The sequence below is a fragment of the Pezoporus flaviventris genome, unplaced genomic scaffold, assembly GCF_033815535.1.
Source record: "Pezoporus flaviventris isolate CSIRO_AGI_PZ_B2104156 unplaced genomic scaffold, CSIRO_AGI_Pfla_v1 ptg000022l, whole genome shotgun sequence".
Lineage (NCBI taxonomy): Eukaryota > Metazoa > Chordata > Aves > Psittaciformes > Psittacidae > Pezoporus > Pezoporus flaviventris.
In genome coordinates, this window is record NW_026892570.1 from 7,373,316 (window position 1) to 7,394,102 (window position 20,787).

At 41.9% G+C, this 20,787-nt stretch overlaps 1 protein-coding gene across 1 annotated transcript in view; it reads right to left on the reverse strand.

Moving 5' to 3' along the window:
* Positions 1-13,525, reverse strand: part of ROR2 (receptor tyrosine kinase like orphan receptor 2) — a 164,606-nt gene extending 151,081 nt beyond the window's left edge. Inside the window, exon 1 of the mRNA XM_061456367.1 lies at positions 12,718-13,525. Coding sequence (XP_061312351.1) covers positions 12,718-13,024 — 307 coding nt within the window. The 5' untranslated portion in view covers positions 13,025-13,525. The remainder of the gene's footprint in view (positions 1-12,717) is intronic.
* Between the last annotated feature and the right edge of the window lie 7,262 nt (positions 13,526-20,787).

The window sequence follows — 20,787 nt, forward strand, 5'->3', positions numbered from 1 at the left end:
GCAGTCCTGGAGTACCAGCTGGACCTGATGACCTTAAAAGTCTTTCCCAAGCTACTTGACTCTGTGATTCTAACTACTCCACAATATGGGATTTTTAAGATCAAAAGACGATAGACTCTATTAACCACTATGACATTAAAGGATACAATTTTAATACATTAAATTTATGCAGGCATGATACTAAGAAAAACTGTCATTTACAAAATGTTTGCTATGCACTTTGTCTGAACTCAGGAAAAAAAGAAAAAAAAAAAAGAAAAAACCCAAAACTGACTCTGAAAACAATCAGAATTCAACTATGCCATTCAAACTGATTAATCTCATTATCTGCTACAGTACAACAATACACCTTACCAGAGTTACAGAAAGGCAAGTTATTTAAGAAGAAACCACAGAAGCAGAGCTTTAGGCATGTCACAGGAGTTTCTCCTGCGGGAAGTTAAGCTCCCAAGGACTGTAATATGACAGCTCCTATCCTGCACTGAATGATGGCATGAAGCTGAGGCACCAGCAGGAAATGAAGGTGATAATTAGTTTGAGGGGGAAATGTCCCATATGACATTCTTATAGATGAAATACAAAAAAATTACATAGATGCAAATGACAACTCATTGGAAAACCGTAACGAGCATTAACTCTCTGTGGCCAACTGACAAAATGGAGTTTCACCAGTTTTAATGCTATAGACATCTCCCTTCCTGAACTCCACAGGCTGTTAGGTGTTGCCAATATTTTGATCTTGGCAAATGAAATAAAATGTCAAAAAAAAAAGTGGTATGGACTGGGTGGAAATAAAGATGTACAACTGAGTAAAGACAGGCTGAAGATTTTGCACTTAGACCATTGCACTGGTACCAAATGGGGAATTGGCAACAATTCTGCATGGAATATCTGGAGTAGATCAGAACTTGAGCAATGCCATCCTGCCACGGAACAGTCAGACATCACTCTGAGAAATACAAACAAGGTCATCTGGTAAATACAGGAAATAAACCTCTTCCTTTAGCCCAGTGTTGGTACAGCCTGAGCTGGAATATACCAGTTTTGGTTAGTATGCTTCAAGAAAGATGTTTTGAATCAAGTCCATGAGACATTTTGAGCACAACCATGAGATTCAGAAAACAGGATGTAAAAGGCTGAGAAAACAGGAGGGGGAAGGGAGTGTCCAAGGAGAGAAGTCTACAAGGATACAAGACAGTCTTTGAAAAGGGCTTGTTTCAAAGCTTGGGGAACTGTTTCAGAAGACACTGAAAAAGTAAAGAACAACTTCAAGGGGTAGAGGAACTAATGCACTTAACCTACAACCAAGAGTAGGTATTCACTAAGGCTGCTTGCTTGTGGGTGGAAGTCACCAAACCTCTGTTCCTACCACCTCAGAACAGATCATGCCAACTAATGGTGATTCTGCCATGAAGAATAGAAAATACGACCTTTCAAGGTCCTTTTTAATCCTTTTCCTCCAGTCATTTGTAGTTACAGAAGTTCTTGAGCTTGCTAGAAAATATAACAGATATAAAGACACTTGAAGTATTTCTACAGAGCCTAACACGGTATTGAGATTTGATTTTTCACCCTTTACTTCTGGAAACAGTAAATCATGTGCCGACGGCCAGCACAAAGGTGACATTTCAAGTATTTCACTGATCACTAAAGACTTGCCTACAGGAAGAAGTTACTACATTTAGTTTACTCTGTGGTTTCACACTGAACTAGTACTTTCTAGTAACTACCTCTGTGGACACAGTAAGTGTTCAGTAAATGTGAGGCAGCATTTTCCACTTTTTGTAATTTTGAAAATGTGCTGTAAATTGACACCTCTGCTTTTTGCAGTCCTTTCCTGTGTAAACATATCTTCCCCAAGTCCAAGAATCAAAACTGCTCCTGGCTTTAATTTGGCCTGTGGATTACAAACCAAGATAACTTCTGAAATCTACCTTTCCTAACTCCACATGCTCGTTTCTGACTCGCATGATCCTTGTTGAAGCATTTTCTACACTTGATATGTTCATAAATAACACATTGACAAAAATTATTCAAAAACATTGCCCAAAAGCTCTCTAGACATCAAATCTGAAAGAAGAGTGGGATTTTTTCCCTTGTGGCTTTGAAAACTACAGTATCATGAATTTTGTAACAGATTCTCTATTACCTGTCTTAGGGAAGAGACTTCTGAATCCTATTTCTAATAGACACAGAGAAAACTAAATGAATGTGCGAACCTCCTTAGTAAACCAGGCTGAATTACTATCCACAATTTCACATATTAATACCCAAATTCACTGAGTTTGCAAAACCAAGCATAAAGAACAGACTCACTGTCTTAAGATAGTTATTAACTACTGCTTCTGTTCTGGCTGGAAATACTAAAATAAAAAAAAAAAAAAAAGATCAATTTGTTGCATTAAATTGCTTCCAGGCAGAGCTAGGAAGCACAGTTATTTTAAAAATTATTAAAAAAAAAAAAAAAGAGCAGATATATTTTCCTCATCTAGGTTTGGGTTAGATCCTGTTCAAGCTTGTAATTTTATCTACATTATACCACTTTCCCCTTTGTAAGGGATCCTGGTCTGTCATGAAAGGAGTCATCATTAACCATCACTGAAACTATAATTTTTTTAAATAATTTTTAATGTTTAAGCTCATCCTTCAGCTACTGAGTTCCCAGGATACCACAAATGATTTGTATTTCCCATTCCTTAGTCAAGGCATTTCTTATATGACGTAATTCCCTGGTTTTTCTGTCACAGATTCCTCCCCTTTTTTTCTTTTCAATTTATGAAAAAAAAAGTTTCATGTCTGCTCTAAAGAAGCACGATTTGTATTTCTCTACAGAAAGTTTCAAGATCTAAAAGAGTAATTACAGCTAAATGCTACAAGATCCTTCTATGTTCAACTTAAAATATTCAAACAGCACACTGAAAGCTTCAATAGATCTCTAGAACCTTCACAAAACTCTCCTTTTGTCAGTTTCATTGTTTACTGTACAAAAAATTGTCTCTTGTTTTATTAACTCATTTAATTTCAAAAGGTCATGCATTCTTACCTACTATAATGCAATACAAAACTCGGTTGAATCCTGAAATTCACCTTAAGCAACATCTGCTGGAGATTCAATGGCTCAAACACAAACAGAAACGACAAAGAGTATTTGTGGTGAGAATAACTACCTGACGACTAATTAAACACTTCTTTCTAGACCAGACTTTCAAGGCAGGTGAGATTCTTATAGTTTGAACACCACAGGTTCATCCCAGCTCTGCAGAATCCAAATCTTGGACTGATATAATGATATTGTAAAAGTGTCTCTACCCCACAGACTTCTGTTAATATTTCTGCATATTACATTTCCTATCTCCAACAGTATAGTCCCACTGCAATTTAAGGTACTCTGTGCTAGGGCTGCCATATGCTCTCCCCCACCAGCCCTCCAGCCTGGCCTCTTCCCCACACTAGCATTGGTTTTCCTGGGGACAGGAGGTAAGCCAATTCAGGAAGCCTAGCCAGCACTAAATTGGGCTTTGCAATGTTAGTTTTTGTCCAGTCAGCTCTCTGATATGCAGTCTGAGTAGTTTTGCATTACTTGACAATTACAGCTCAGGCAGGCACACCTCAAGGGAACCTTTTATAAAGAAAAATGCTTCTCCAGCAGAAATGGCAAAATGTGAAAACCAACACACATTTAGAATCAGGACAGAATGGTTACTGCCCAAAATAAAAGTGTATATGAAATTATATTGGGCATTATCTGTCTAAAATCTGTGACATAGCCTTTATTTGCTTTTTTGTGTCTTTGGGTTTTTAAAAAGAGATGAAGTTTACTATACAGAGAAACATCGCTGCCACATTATTAGCTCTAGCACTGTTTTTTTTCTGTAACACAATTCTGCCATGTCATTTTTCTAAACTAGAAACAACCACAGTAAAACTATTTGTTATCACCCAGAATAGGCAAAATCTTGGCAGTCTCTTTACATTGTGTGACTTCTTGCTAAAACTTTACTATGACCAAGTATGCAGGAAATGTTATACATGGTCGGAGCCTCTTAAGCTTTCAAGCAGTTTTATTTATTATTGGTTCATACAAGAAATTCACAGAACCTTTCTTAAAGTAACTCAGCTACAGCTCTTAAGAGTCCTGGGTTGTCAAGTGATACCTTTTTTTCCCCCCTTTTCTCTCATTTTCTGACCTCGATCTATTCAGCAAAGCTTTTGATACACTCATAAAAGGAATTTCTCTAGACAAATCTGATGAATGTTTCTAGAACTGTCCTTGTTTTTTTTTCTTCCAGAGATGTCTTATTCTTCTAGTATCAGACCTTTGTTCTACATCCAAAAGAACACACCAGTGAGGTACTACGACACCTCTGTTTGATCTAAGGTGGCACTACTGTGACTCAGACCTCCTGTCTCTCAGTGTGCAGCCCTTTCTGCCAGCACTAGTGATCCCATAGGCAACCAATTTTGTTGTAGTGCTCTCACAGGGACCTACTGTATCAGTAATCTATTATTATTTCTTTATATACCTGTATCTTACTGGAATTGCAGGCATTGGCCAATGATGTATTAAACTGTATTAAACAGCTTGCAGTATGAGATGAAATTAAGGCTGAGTATATAGAGAAACAATAGTGACCAGTATGTTACCACACAATTAGCCCAACCTTTAAATGAGAGATTTCTAGAGACACCAAAACAAGGAAGGATGACTATTAGTTTTGCAGGCATTTATAGAAGCTCCTGTGAAGCATGAGGCAAGAAACTGGGAAAGTGTGTGACACAGACTCACACTGCTAGCTAAATAGAGGTTCATTAATTCTGCTGTAGAAGATGCTACTGCTGCTCCTATTCCCACCCTCTTCCCACTTGCTCAGCAAAACTCGTATCACCAAAGGCTACCAGTTGTAAGTGAGCCAGTGCGGTAGGTAACTTCCCTGCTAAACCTCAGCTTCGTAATAACACTGCAGAACTTACAGCATCCTCCGACCTATTGGCAGAGCTGTTCACATCAGAAACCTCTGATCCATCAAACTCAGAATCAACTGGGTCAGCTTAGACCAAGTGAACTGAATGGGTTTTCTGATGTTGGCTGAAACAGGTTACTAGATGTTCATCCACTGCTCTGACAGGAAAGTTTGAAGGTGGTAACACCCCACAGGAAGGAAATGATGAAAAGCTGGGGAGAGGGAAAGAGGTAACTTCTTTTAGCAGTGCTGTTGGATATAGAATCATAGAATAGTTAGGGTTGGAAAGGACCTTAAGATCATCTAGTTCCAACCCCCCTGCTGTGGGCAGGAATGCCTCACACTAGACCATGTTGCCCAAAGGTCTGTCCAACCTGGCTTTGAACACCATCAGGGATGGAGCATTTACCACTTCTCTGGGCAACCCATTCCAGTGCCTCACCACCCTTACAGTAAAGAACTTCCTTATATCCAATCTAAACTTCCCCTGTTTAAGTTTTAACCCTTACCCCTCGTCCCTAATGAAGAGTCCCTCCCCAGCATCCCTATAGGCCCCCTTCAGATACTGGAAGGCTGCTATGAGGTCTCCACGCAGCCTTCTCTTCTCCAGCCTGAACAGCCCCAACTTTCTCAGCCTGTCTCCATACGGGAGGTGCTCCAGTCCCCTGATCATCCTTGTGGCCCTCCTCTGAATTCCCAGAAGGGTACCCATCCAACCCTTAAACAACGTATATTTGAATCGAGACACTTCAAGCCACTCCTCATTTTAAGTAGTATTATCAAAAGTTTAAAAAAAATAGCAATGTGACTGAATAGTTTAGGAAGAAATTAAAATTTACAGACTCCAGCAAAAAAATACAGTGGGGTCTTTTACATGAGGCAGAATATCAAGAAAATGACTAATTAAGTTAGGTATGAACTGGGGAACTCTACCTTCCTGAAAACTACCATGGTAGTTTTACATGTCAAACATATCAAGCTTAAAATACCACTAGTATGACAGCAAGCAACCTGGCCATATGTAAGAGAAAAACTACAATAAATACAGCATGTTAAGGCCTTTAGAAGTGAAAGATTAATATCTTACCAATAGAAAAGTACTTAAGAAGTAGTTTTAAGATCTTCCTGTGAAACACAGCTGAAACACCTACCTGCTCCTAAGATTTTCCTGTGCCAGTTATCTCTGCCCCAGAACTCTTCAAAAAAAAAAAAAAAACCAAAAAACCTTTTGTGCCTCACATACAAGTTAGAGGTATGAAATCTCCCTATTCTGTTGTAACAAGGAGGAAAGCTCCTTCACTTCTGCAGGAGCCTGCTAGTCTCATTAGTTTGCATTGGGTAGAGTTTTGTGATTCCTCTTTCAGACTTACTTTTGTTTACAGTTCATAATATAGAAGAGAGTGTTTCTGACTAGCAGAAGCCAAATTTATTCTTTACAACCATAGTTTTTTTATACCTTTTTTTTACTAAATAAACGGGGAAAAAATCTCCCTGTCTTTTCCTGTATGTTATCTGTCCCCTACATACCCTATAACTGAGTATGTGACTGCATTATTACTTTGATGAGGAATTAGTCCATTGATAGTTTGATTTATGATTCAACTAGACAGTTGTGTATGTTATTTTGAAAAGTAAGACAATTTTAGGAGAACTCTTAACAGAATTTATTGTTTTTGTATACAACCAGTCAAGTCATTCTATTTATGTACACAATACCACTGAAAGAAAAGATAAGGAATTAAACCACCAAAAGCAGCGAAAATAATTTCTAGAATCCACTTCATCTTAAAGTAATACTTGCCAGATGAACAGCTAAATGAACAGCTAGAACAGTGTTGTTGAGGAGAAGGGGCAATGACCTGGAGTTACAAAATTAAATGTCTATGCTGCTTATGTAAAATGAAGTGTCCAAACAGGGAAGTTAGAATTAGTTCAGTAGAGGTTTCATACATATGACAATATACCCATGAGTATTTTTCATTCAAAAAAGCACACCGAACATTTGTTTCCACAAGTTCACATCTGAAGTGGAAGTATGAATCTGACAGGCTTTTAGATGCATGTCTTCCATGTGAAACTGATGGAGAGCTCTGTGACAAAAAGCCTACAGGGATCCAACCTTATTTCCTGATTGGACTACTCACACTTTAAAACTAGACATTGACCAAACTGGGGTCTGGAACAGTTCCAAATCAATTCACTTTGCTGTTCCTGCAAGTAATATCCTCACAAAACATTTTCCTGTAGCTCTAGCACGATTGCCAGTGGAAGAAGAAAATGTCTTATCTTTCTTTGTTGTTCTCTCTGTTCACCTCTGCCCGCATAGTCTTTCACTTCTGCAGAATCCTTTTTCCCTATGATTACTCTCCCGCAGAGTCAGCTTACTGATTTAATTAAATAAACAAAGAGCTTCAGTTGCCCATGAAACTGCACCCTCACAATCATACAACCCTGAGGTTGTCAGTCAGCTCTGCTCTGGACTCAGAGGTACTATGTACGTAAGACCATTCTCATTCTTCAAATACCTTCTACTCAATCAGTAACACTGTGAAATCTTTCCTCTTTCATGAGCTATTGTATACCACACTCCTTGACCATTATAGACAGGCATGCATTGGGGCAGTTTATATAGGAAAACTAGAATGCATCAATATAAAAAAAAAACAACTAATTCAATCAGCAGACAGCAGTAATGGCCCTTTGTTTCATGCAGCAAGGAACATAGGAAACACTGCTACATGATACATGTGCACAACAGCTCATGCAGATACACTAGAACTAATAAACCAGAGCAGAAGCATGGAACTGTCCATAGGACATCCAAATTTCATCTTCAACATGATTTGCAAACTGCTCTAGATCAGTGCTACCACCCTGTGAGCTAGCCAAGCCTCAGGTAGGTGGAATACATCTACTTTACCCACGTCACAGTAAATGTACCATTGATGAAATACATTTCTACCGTGAGTTCTTGTTTTCACTGAAATTACAGTACAGATTTATCGGTTTTATTCAATGAAAACTTTCACCCAATGCTGGTTAAAAGAGGAAGTCTTACTCCACAGCCAAGGGATCATCCTGCCTTCTTGAAAAGCACCTTTTGCTGCCACCGCAAAAGTCACGTAGAACCATTTTTAGTTTAAAAAAAAAGGATCACTGGCCAGAATCATTTGGAAAAGAAACTGGAAATCCTTTCCCAAACTATCTGAAGAGGACAAACAGATGTGAAGAGAAAAAGATCAGTTGTGAGTCAAGTCTGTGGAGAACATCAGGAAAACCTTCTAGCGGGATGTTTGCAAATTAGTATTAGTGCACAGCAAAGGCTTGGAAAAAATAAATGCAAAAAGCTGGTAAGGGACATTTCACTGCAAACTACTTACACGTTTAGACAAAACCAAGAGGAAAATAATTTGTTTCTCCCGAGTGGTTACTAGCAATGCTGCAGCAGTCTGCAGTATGAGTAACAATTAAAATCAGGATTAACAAACACTGCATTCTCTTTCAGTGCAGCAAAATCCTGTCATTCCTTTTCTTTGAAGCTTTAACTACTTTGTAGTCACTGGATTAGAAGACTTGAGGACTTGCATACTTTCCAGACATGCTGAGCCTAATGACAACTTCCTTTACAAAGCAACAGCCTCACAATGAATAAACAAACTTAAATAGCAAACCATTCTTTGCACAGAGAACATAGTGACAGATGCTATAAATTAGATGGAATAATGTAAGTAGCATTTCTTCCCTCTGAGCAATGGCGCAATGCAATACAGAACATCTATAGAAAGATTTATGTATGAAAGCCAAAGGAAGTTGGCTTAATATATTTTCCTTGCCTGCAATGCTCAAAATAACATGAAGAGGCTCTTTAAAATAAATTCTCTCAATCAAAAGTATGATTAAAAACCTCAGACACTGTCTGCTTCTAGCTGACATTTTAACTGAATGTAAAATGTGAATTTAAGACTTGGAGGAAAAACCATGAAGAGGACTCTACAAGCAGTCTTCTATATAGAAGATTCTTGTAGTTATCGAACAAAACTCCATATTTATTACCATTTTTTCCTTTTATATTTCATTCTCATCGGTTAGTGGGCCAAGACTGTGAGTTTTCTAATTAGTGATCACATATATTTCCATGCCAATGACAGTTCTGTAAGCTATTCACACCTTACACAAAATGCTGTAAGTTTAGAAAAAAGATCATCCTTCCTGCAAACAACTGGAAGCTCACAAAACAGGATTAATTTGGCTCGTCTGTCAACTGGTCCTTTTCTTCCTGCATCTTGCATTTCTATGCTGTTTACAGCAGAAAAGAGATTAAGGAGAAAACTGCAATTCCATTACAAATGCTTAACATAATCAAGGCACTCAAGGGGAAAAAACATTCAGTGGCAACCCTTGACCCAGTATAAACTTCACCACTGAACTACTTAACGATTTAATTAGTGATAAGAAAGGTTTGATTAAGATTTGACCTAAAAATAGTTAATGTAGTCAACATTACTTATTAAAAGCTATGCGAAGACTTCCTGAATTCAAAGCTGTATCGACTTTTACCAGGTGGCCTATGTACAATTTCCAGAGCTGAATCGCATTTATTAAAGTCAGAAAGGAGCTATAGCTAAATCTCATGCAACTTTAAAGGTTCAAGTGTTTTACAACTTTCTGTAGTTAGGTATTTAAAGGCATTCAAAAGTAATCGGTGCGTCTATTCATTCCTCTACTAACGTTGTACTCTAAGCAATTCGGGGTTGGGTTGGGATTTTTGGTTGGTTGGTTGGTTGGTTTTTTGGTGGTTTGCTGTTTTTTTTTAATTCATAAAACTAGGTAAAGGTTTAGAAACTTCAGGGCTTCCACAGTCATGGCACAGGGTTACCATTATGTTCTCATTCCCAAACACTCTGTTGACAGCATTTATTTATTTTTAACGCAATGTTCTGCATACTTTGCAAGTCACATGAGTATTAACTTCAGGTTGATTAAACGTCCTTTCCTGTTTAACGGTAAAGCGACAAAACTCTGTAAGTATACGGTGCATCACCGGCAAGCGAGCACCCTATATTCTGTTGCCTCTCCTATGGTCGTATTGTAAAGTGAACACTGAAAAGGCCGAAATAACGTTTTCAAAAATAAACCTTTAAATGTAATGTAGTTTAACAAAGACTCTGTTTAACATTAAGCAAATCTGATTTAACAGAAGAATACCGTTTAACAATAGAAGTACCCAAGTATTTATGGCTGTGATTATGGGCTCTCAACCACTGTGCTGCACATTCAGCGAAGAAAATGGAGTCTCCAACTTCATGACTACCGAAGTATAGCGAATCCACGCTTTCTACAGGTGGCTGAGACGATTATCACAAGCCCATCTATGGGCCAGCATTAAAAAAAAATACTCCCCAAATCCGCTTTTACTGGTGGTTTGTGATTTTACACTGCCTCCGAGGAGGCTGCACGCCCTCGCCGCCGTTGAAATGTCTCCTGATGGCAGGGAGAGTCGCAGCATTGCCCACAAAGGCAGGCGGAGATGGGAACAGCCCCGCTCCCACCCGGAGCCGTCGAGAGCCGTTTTGGCCGGTCGCTGATGCCCGGGAGCCCGTCCCCCGCCGAGAAGCCGCGGGGAAGGCTCGGGGGATTGAGGAATAGAAAGAGGCTGGCAATGGCACATGCACAAGCGTCGCTGTTTACGGGCTGAAGGGGGCCAAGGGAAGGAAGGGGAGAAGCGCCGGGACACTCTGCCCGCCTCCCTCCCGCTGCGCCTGAAAACCAGATCCAGCTGCCGCAGAAAGCACAGGCTGGGACAGAAAGTCCGACACCTCCTTTTACACCCCGCAGAGGACGGGCTATCACCCCCCTGCGGCCCCGGGAGGAGCCGCTGCCTTCTACCACACCCCCCCTCCAACTCCCCCCCTCCCGACCGAGAGACCCCCGGGACCCCGCAGGAGGGCAGGGCGGCGGGGCAGGCTCTTCAAAGGGAGCAATAAAGGCACTAGGAAAAACAAACGCGACGGGAACTGACCCCGAATCCGCGAGCTGAAACACGCTCCCCTCCTGCTCTCCCCCCGGAAAACTCCCAGACCTCCTTTACCTTTCTGCTGACCCTCTCCCTTCACAGTAATGCAACAAATGGCAAGACCTAGGACCCCGGAGCTGAATCACAGGAAATATAGGCATCTGTCACTTCTCGGGGAGAGGTAAATGGATTAGAGAAAGCAACAAAGGGAAGAAAAGCCTTTTCAAACGTGCAATTGATTAACAGATCCCTTCTAATCTGCAGCATCACTGTTTTTCCTTAAAGCCATCATCGGTCTCCTCCAGCACTTTGGTGCAATTAACTTAAAGCAAGGAATGGCGGGGGTTGGGGGAGAGGCGATGCGCGCCGGGCGACCCCCGCTCCGCCCAGCCCGGTGGGGACGGTGCGGGAACGGTCACAAACCTGGCGCGGAAACGGTGCCGCCGGGCATCTCCTCCCTGGGTCCCTGGCCAAAGCGCCCTGGGAAGGAGTTTGCGAGTAAGGTTTATCTGCTGCAGAGGGGGAGAGCGCAATTTTCCCGAGAATGGTTTCACGGAATATCAGATCCGCCAGCCAGTACCTCCCCAGTGCATTTCACATCCCAGAGAACGAACACGTTAAACCTCCCCTTTTCTGCTGTGAAGGCATCACATATCTGGTGGGGAAGGGGGGGGAGAAGAAAAAAGAGTTTTATGCGGGTTCTTTTACAGGAACTGTAACTCTTACACCATCGCGGCTTTCCAACCTCAGGCGCTCCCCAAGGTCCCTGTAAATCCCTGCGCTCGTCTCGGAGATGCCGGACAAACTGGCAACCGTTCAGCAGCAGCACGGCCGCTGTCACGGCGCAAGGTCAGATGTTAATAAGGACAGCTAATTTAGCCCTAAAAACAATTGTGGAGCTCAGTGAACTGAGTCCTAGCGTTTCCTGAGCCCAAACGCTGACCTACTCAGTCCCCGAGGGTCGGCCAGGTACACAGAGGAAGTGGGACCCTCTTAAAAAACACACAGAAGGAGACCCTCCGAGCCTCTATCAGTTGCAGGCACCGCTGCTGCCCCCTCGCCCACTCGACTTTTATACACACACCCCGCTTCCTCCTGGTTCCCGCTGAGATTCTGGCAACACTCAACGACCCAAATAATAACTCATTATTATAACCCCTCCGAGGGGAGGACTGGAGGGCGCGCGGAGTGAGGGAGGAGGCTCCCCTCATTGCTACCCACCCTCGACACCAACAAAACCTCCAGTTTTTCGTTTTCTCCTTCTTCCCCCCCCCCCCCCCCCGCCTTAACAACCAGCCTCAGTGCGCGGAACCAGCCGAGGAGAGGTGCGGAGTTCCCGCCGTCCTACCCGGGCAGCGGCGCCGAAATGCGGCCCGGGTAAAAAGTTTTGAGAGCCCTGCTCAGCACAGCCACCGCGGCCCTCGCCCCCTGCCAGCCCCCGCCCCCTCGTAAAATTAGAAAAAGAGGGGAAAAAAGCAACATCAGGTTTCCATTTTGCCAAAAAATAAAAAGGGGGGGGAGGAAGTAAAGAAAGGACGAGGAAGGGAATAAAAGAAGCAAGGGAGAAAGAAAGAAAGAAGAATGAGTAACCAGCGCGTCAACTAGCAACAGGGGATGCTCGCGGCTCAGCCGATCCCAAACGGTCAGGCGCAACTTCCTCAGAACAGGCGCAGCTGCCCTGCCTCACGCACACCCCTTCGAGACGAGCAGCAGCATCCTCCCTCCGCCGGTCCCGCTTCCTACCTGCCGCACGGAGCCGGAGGAGCGCGACGGCCGCCAGCAGGGCCAGGAGTTGTCCCGCCGCGGGGACCATGCTGCCCCGCCGGCCGCTGCGGCAGAGAGCGCCGGGGTCGCAGTACTTGCTGGACGAGCGGGGTCCGCTGCCGGTGCAGCTGCCTGGGGGGACCTCGGCGTTCACACAAGGTTCTCCTCGGCACTGCCGCCCAGGCCCTGTGCTCCTGCTAACGGACTGTCCTCGACTTGGGGGCGGAGGAAGCCGCTCTCCTTTCCCCTCCTCCTCCTCCTTCTCCTCCTCCTCTTTCCCCAGCATCCCAACGTCACCCGGGACAAATCCGACATCAGGGGAGGAGAGCGGCGCCGAGGGGCGGACGGGACAAGGACAGTCTCTGCGCGCCGGCACCCTCTGCCGGGGGCTGCCCCGCCTCTGGCCCTGGCCCTGGCCCTAGCCACGGCCCCGGAGCGGGCAGTCCACACCCGTCGCTGACTCTGCACAGGGGTAGTGTGGCCCCGGCAACCCCCAAGAACCAGCAGGACTTTGGCCCCCTCCAAAGGGCAAATCCTGTACACAAAAGCTTCAGGAGACCTCAAGGTTTCTCAGAAAAATCCCCAATAAAACAACCAACAAGCGGGCGGGTGGGCACATCTGCTGCTTCTCCCATGTGCCTCCTTCCTCGTCGCTGCACAACCGACGCCTTTTTGCACCCACACGCACTGCGTGATTGAAAACAGTTACTCCTGCCCCCAAAACGTCCAGGGATGCCAGCCCCGCTCCACGTACTCCAAGAGGCAAGAACCTCTTGACCGCGTCTTCCTCTGCAGGCTCTTACCGGTCTTCTCTCGCTGGAATGTCAGAAGCAAACTTTACTGGCTATCTTTAACAGGCAGAAAATTATTCTGCTCCCAGGAAAGCTAGCAACATTGCAAAGTCATATATTACCAGAAATAAGGGCACTCTGATCACAGTTTCAACATGCTTTTCAAAATCCTTTTTAGGTTTTTGGTTGTGATTTTTTTCAGTTCAGAGAAGTCTGTAAGATAATGCAGAACTGTGAGCAGGCATCTGTTAACTATGTCATATAAACTCCAAAAACACAGTAGCCCACGAATATTTGCTATAATTTTAAACTTTCATGGCAAATTTAAACAGATGCTTTCTCTATAAATATAATATTCCTGTTGTTCTAGACTCCATTTATAAAGTGCTGAGTAGTGAATACATACAAATCCCTTTCAGTTCTCCAAATTATGCTCTAAATTCGCAACTCTTTCAGTGAAATTCATTTGCCATTAAAGGTCAAACAAAGGCAAACACGACAAGGTATTTCTTCTTCCTGCTTTTGCACCCTTCCTCTTTCCTTTCAGGTCTCCAGTTCTATCTTGAAAATTCTTCTGGCACCTAAGAATGACAAAGGGAGGTCCTGATCCCTCATTGGCAGGAATGTAGGACTGGCTGAATTCAGTCCTTTGCCATCACAGCAACACATTTTACAATCCCTTTCATAAACATATGAAACCTAAAGTAAAAGTAAGAAGGATCTTTTTTATAGGCTCCACTCTTAAGGCTGCGCCAGGCCTCACCTCTTTGATGGCTAGAAAACTACTCCTTATTTCCAGCCTGTGTACTCATGACCAGTTTATACTTCTTATATCTTATGCCTCTAATATCTTTTCAGATACATAGCTTCCCACTTTGCCTCTTTATGGTATGAGATAACCAGAATCACACCTCAACCTTTATTCTGTTACGCCAAATAAGCCTAAATTTTTAAATTTCCTGTGAAATGGTAAGTTCTACACTCCCTGATCACCCTGATCTTTTCCTTTTCCCCTGCCATTCTGCCTATCCTCTATCCCTTCATATTTTTGTGAGTCTGATTTAATCTTTCTGAAAATGGGTGGCTCGACCTCAGCATAAGATTAAAAATGCTTTCTTTCGATCAGTTCAATTCTAATTTCCTTTCTGTGATAGGAGGACCGATATATCATGATAGTTACACCTTTCCAGTTACAGATATTCTATGATGTGTTAGAAAATCTACATCCTCTCTTTATTGTTTCCAGTGTATCCCGAACTGCGGAGAACTGCATCAAAATTCTACGTGTCCAGGTTCAGGACCTCCACCCCACCGATTTTTGGTTTTTTTTTGTTGGGTTTTTTTTTTTGTATTTCAAGTTATCAAGACCATTTTTTTTCTGTAAGATATCCTTCTCCATCTTTTATCAAGAATAACTCTTGCTTCTGTATCAGAGAAAGAATTTTGGTTGCACGTTCATAACTCATCCTAAGGCTTTTGTGAATTTATTAAATCTATATCAAATATCAATAAAGAAGAGCATTCATCTACCTAATATTTTGCTATTCAGAATTTCTCATTTTTCTCTTTTCTGCCACCTCATCATCCTCCTTACAGTTTATCAAAGAATCCCCATAAGATCCATCTTAACCCATAACTTCCCATATGGAGGTATATAAAATATTCAACTCAAGTCCAGATGAATGAGGTCTAGTATGTCCTTTGTTTTGAAAATCACTGAAAAGAAGCTATTAATGTCACCTCACATGGCATCTTCTTCATAAATGTGTTTTATTCTACAAACTTTCACAACACTTTTTTCTTCCAAACTCTGTTCCAGAGATTTGTAAATTTCTGGGGCCAAACTGATAGATATGTAAGTATCTGGACAACTTTTTCTCACTCTTCATAAATATCATCTACAGATCTGAACAAAGCCTTAATCTCTGGGGAAATGGGCAAGATCACGTAACCATATAACGTGTTACAGGAAGCATATTCAGCACATGACCTGTGAATAATGAAAAGACTACGCAGTCTTCTGCTGCTCTCCAAAATGAAGCTGTTACTTGACAGTGGCTGTAAGTAGCCAGTGTGCTTATTACTTTCCAGTTACACAACACTGTACCTCCTTCAGTAGATTACATGGGAGGGTGAGGAGAGGAAAGATTACAAAATACTAACTAGGCCCTCAGTTTAATGCCTTCCTTCTCCTTTCCCCATTTTTATTATATTCCACGATTCTGGCAATATCTGCTGTTCAGTTGTGATGGTAAGCACAATATTTATTAGGTGATAGGATTAATCTTCTGATGCAAGGTAGCAGATGAAGTCAGTGCTAAAAAGTGTGCCCAAGAAACTAAATCAGAGACAGTGCTATGACTCTTATGACAAAATTTAATTAGTTAAATCCCAAAGCAGTTAGCCGCCTAAAACCTTAAAAGCTCTGAGTCTGTGTTCCTCTGGAGCTTACAGTTGTTCAGATGATTTTTTTACCTCTTAAACATAATAGGGAATAAAACTGTTTGCATAAACTAGTCTACATTTTGCATAATTCTCCCAAAAAATAATATTTTGCCTTTTTTATCTGATGTTCTCAAAAAATCTCACAAAATATCTAGAATATGGATCCAAATTTTTTTTTTCCATTTGGGAATAAATTAGAATTTGATAGAAACTTCAGTTCTGAATTATTTTTCTGATTTAGCAGGGGAAACTTGTTATGTTATGAGGGTTAAATGAGCAGACAAAGTTAGCAATTGAGAATTAGGTCACCTTCATAACCAAAAATTACTTTTTTCATTGACAACAAACCCCACTGTTTCATATTTTACATTTGCAGGATAATCACTTGGCAGGACCAAGGTGACGTCACTACAGCAAAGAAACCACAGTAAAAATTCTTGCTCTGTATCACAGAAAAAGCATGTACAGCAGGCAAAGAAGTACGGACAACTGCACATTTCCTCCAAGTTGGTTCACCCTGCTCCTGTAAGCTGTTAGAGTGCTTGCTTGTGTTCTGCAGCATATGGTCCCAAACTGTTTTGTCACTTTCTGACAAAGAAAAAAGCTGTGCATGTATTTGTTTGCATGACCATATGGTACGTGCCTGATAGGAGCAGTTGAGAGCAACGGGCGAAGCTGGAATTCAGCCTGAACTTGCTTGGAATCCCTGACAGAATTTGGATGGATTCCATTTGCCATGTGTGTTTGCTTTCATAATAAACATAACACAAGTAACTTTAAAGAAAATATAAGATTACATGTGATCCAAAGTCTTAGTGTTCCTATAACCATTCTACAAGCTTAGGTAAGTTTCAATTGGTGTAATATTTTTATTTAAAAAAATTCCACACCTGATCTTTCTATTCCAATGATGAAAGCAGCACAGAAAACGTTATTGCAAACATTACACACACGCCTCACATTTGCAGGCTCAACTCTTGGGCTCTCTTCTACAATGGTAAAGTACATCCCATAGAATTCTGTTATGGGCCAAAACTGAAAAAAAAAAAAAATAAAAATCAGCATCTAAAATAGTGCTCAGACGGGCTTCAGACATCCAAGTCCAAATTTCTGACCCCAAAATGTACCTATTTAATTTTGAATGTCTCATTAGCTGTCTCCTGTTTGGTGTAAACATTCTGTGCACATCCAGACATCTATGCAGCTCCAGAGCTTCCCCAGTCATAGCAACTGAATGCCTTGCTCCACTGAGGTCCAGAAACTTTCCTGGTGCAATGCTTGAGGCTTTTGACAACCTGTGTGTGATTTTGACCACCCAAACAGTTTTAGCCATTGTCTTCTAAAGAGCACAGCTTGGAAGGAAACTGTGGTGATGGTACTCAGTGTTATGCATTGGACCAGCAAACACCAGCCTAGCATATGAAGAGCTGAGCTCTTCACTTTTCTCAGCATCTAGGTCCCAACTTGGCCACAAGACAGAAGAGCAGGATACACGCTACCTCTTGCTGAAGCTGTGCCATTGTACGTAAACAAATGTGAGTCTTGGAATGGAAGTGAGAAGGCACAGTGGGAAGCCCAGCTGTGTGTTTCAGACCCTGAGCAAAGTATAGGAAGTCTGTGAGACAGGTCACCCTGAATAACTGGTGTTACAGTTAATAGATCATCGAATAAAACAAAAAATAGTTTGGAGCAGCCACTCAAGGAGCTGCACACTTTCAGTCTACCTGCACATTTCTGCATATTTTCTCCACAAAAAAAAAAAAAAAAAACACACCAAAACCAAGTTAAAACCACTCCTTTTCTTGAACCAAAATAGTATCAAGTTTAAATATATATGATATTGTGATACATATGTGTATATTAAAATGGCCACAAATAAATATTTTGAAAGAAGTATTTTAACTCTGGAAAGTAAAGCCCATTTCTAAATGGGCTCAGGACTCATCTCCCTTCCTGCTTTCATTTCCAGTTCTACACATACAAACATATCAAGCAGTATTGCCACAGAAGCCAGCCCACTACAGAATAAACAGATAAGACAAATACATCAACAATACTCTCTTTAAAAGAGGATCGCCAAGGGTATTTCTTATTGTTAGAACCACAGGAAACAATAAACAAAGCTTTTTCATTTATTCCTTAAGTTTGGATGCAGGCAGCGCTCACAAAAATAGAGCTGATTCCACTAACTTGTGAAATCATACTCACCTGATGGTCTGGACAACATGCAGTGTCTTCAGGCTGATGCCTTCTCAATCCTCTCAGTCATAAAAACTGAAAGGAGGAGAAAGCTGCATCTCTTTCTCTCTCTCTCTCTCTCTCTAGTGGAGCAGGTAAAACAATCAAGAGAATGACTTACTGAGAATCAGAATCTGAATAGAGAATGGGACTTAGTTTTCCATTAAACAAAATTAAACAAAACCATGAACCTCTGAATTAATTTATGTTAGAGCTCAACTAATCCTTGAAAATGTTAAGATTACACTAAAGAGTGATCTTGGCATTTAGTCCCTCATACTGAAAAAATAAAACTGAGGTTCTTTCATGCAGTTTTCATTCTTGCTTGCTTTTAGTTGTACTGAAATGCTTAACGTGTATTTTAGTTGTTTATGTCAGCCATCACCATGGCACTAGAATGCTACACTTTTGTAAATATCAACTAAAATTGTAAATATCTGTTTTATGTAAACTTCAAGTTCTAGCTGTCAAGATGGAGTACTGACATTTGGTGGATTTCAAAGTAAAAAACAGGTGTCTGTATGCCCTTAAAAACCTAAATTACTTGACAAGTTCATAGAGAACTATAAATCCATTACCCAAGCTCTAAGTACTATGATATGTATTCAGTACTATGATGTTAAGTACTGTAGTTTACAAGGCAACACCAAAAAAGCAACATTCTCGCAGAGAGGAAAACACAACAATGCCAGTGGATCTAGACAGCAGAGGATGATACGCTACACGGGGTAAAAATACAGTTCAATTTCAAAATGCATCAGATCTTTGCAAGTCACCACAAAACTACATACTGTTTTATTTTGAAAGGTCATCATCTGGGCATCAAGGCGTCTGTCCTGGGTTCAGCAGTAGCAGTCATGTTTCTCCTTTGTGGCAGCTGGTGCAGTGCTGTGGTTTGATTTCCAGCCTGGGAACAGTGCTGGTGATTCCGATGTTTTCGGTTGCTGCTAAGTGATGTTTACCCTGACCAAGGACTTTGTGAGGCTCATGCTCTGCCAGGGAGGAGGGGAAGCTGTGAGGAAGCAGAGATGTGGAGCCTGACCCGGGCTAGCCAAAGAGGTATTCCATACCACAGCACGTCATGCCTGGGGTGGGGGGTAACTGGGAGTTACTCGGAAGGACACGGGCTTCTGGGTGGGACTCGTTTCTTGGCTGGTGGTATTGAATTCTCTTCCCTTGTTATTTTCCCTTATCATTGTTGGTGGTGGTGGTAGCGGTGGTGATTTGTGTTGTACATTGGTTGCTGGGCTGTTCTGGTCTCAACCCATAGGAGTTGCACTCTTTCGATCCTCCTCCCTGTTCCTCCGGGAGCAGGGAAGGGGAGAGCCCCGGCGGGGGGTGGGGGGTGTCGATTGCTGTCAGCCCAGCACCACTCACTGGGAGTGAGTGAACGAGCTGTCTGGCTAGGGTTTAAACCACGACAGTGACAAAGGCTGAACTGAAACAAGAGGTTAGAAGTCAGCATCCAAAGGGTATTGCCTACTGAGAATGCTCTTTTGAGAACCTTGATGTTCATGTCAGTGTCTAAAAGTTGTGGAGGAAGTTTGGAGAGGAGAAAGAAGAAAAGGTATTTTTTTGGTTTGGTGTGGTTTGGGTTGGGGTTTGTTTTTTTTTGGTTGTTGTTTTGGTGGGGTTTTGTTGTTGTTTGGTTTGGTTTTTGTTTTTTTTTTTTTTTAAGCTAGCCTTACCTGGAGAACAGGCAGTCTTCAGCTTCGGCACATGATTGTTCAGGGCCACAGACAGGAATCAGAAGTTCCCAAGAGCACTGAGGAGTACTCCAGATGGGATACATTTCACTACAGGCTTGTCAAAAGTGCAAAGAATGCCTTCGATTTGGGGAATTAAAAAAAAAATACATATATATGTACTTGAGAAAGAGGTAAAATCTGGGAGAAAAATAGCAGCAGTCAGTACAACCTATTATTTCTTATGCCACAGACATGAACTTTCTTGCAACTCCTCTGTCTTTGTAGTCACAAAGCAGCCCACAAACAAACTCCGTCCAGCAGAGACAGGCTAAACACATTGTAGTCCTGCACTATGGATCAGTTGTGTGGTAAAATGAAATTCCTCTCCTTCTGTCTTCTCCCTCCCCCCAAACCTGGGGTTTCATATGGCATACACACAGAAGGGAGCAAGAGTAACAATGGGAAGAACTTCAAAGACAACACACAAACAGTAATGAGAACATGAATACAGCTAAAATCCATTTGGTGCTGCTGTTTTCTGTGGCATGGAGCAGATGAGTGCTGTTGGCTCTCAGCATACATTTCCCAGTGTTTCCCTTTCGTCTACAACACTGAGAAAGACAGTCTGCCTCATTTTCCCATTCTCTCACCCACAGTGTGAATTTTAAGACATGAAAAAAAAAAATCGGTGTATTGATGAAAAGGATACCATAAGTTAATGTATTCTACATCATTCACAGGCCATTGTGTTTAAAGAATGGGAGTATGACATAGACTCGCATAGATGTACACACTGGAATAAAACTGCTTAACACACACACACAATGAGTCAATAGTATAGAATAACAGAAACTTCATACTGTCAAGATGGAGCACTGATGTCTGAT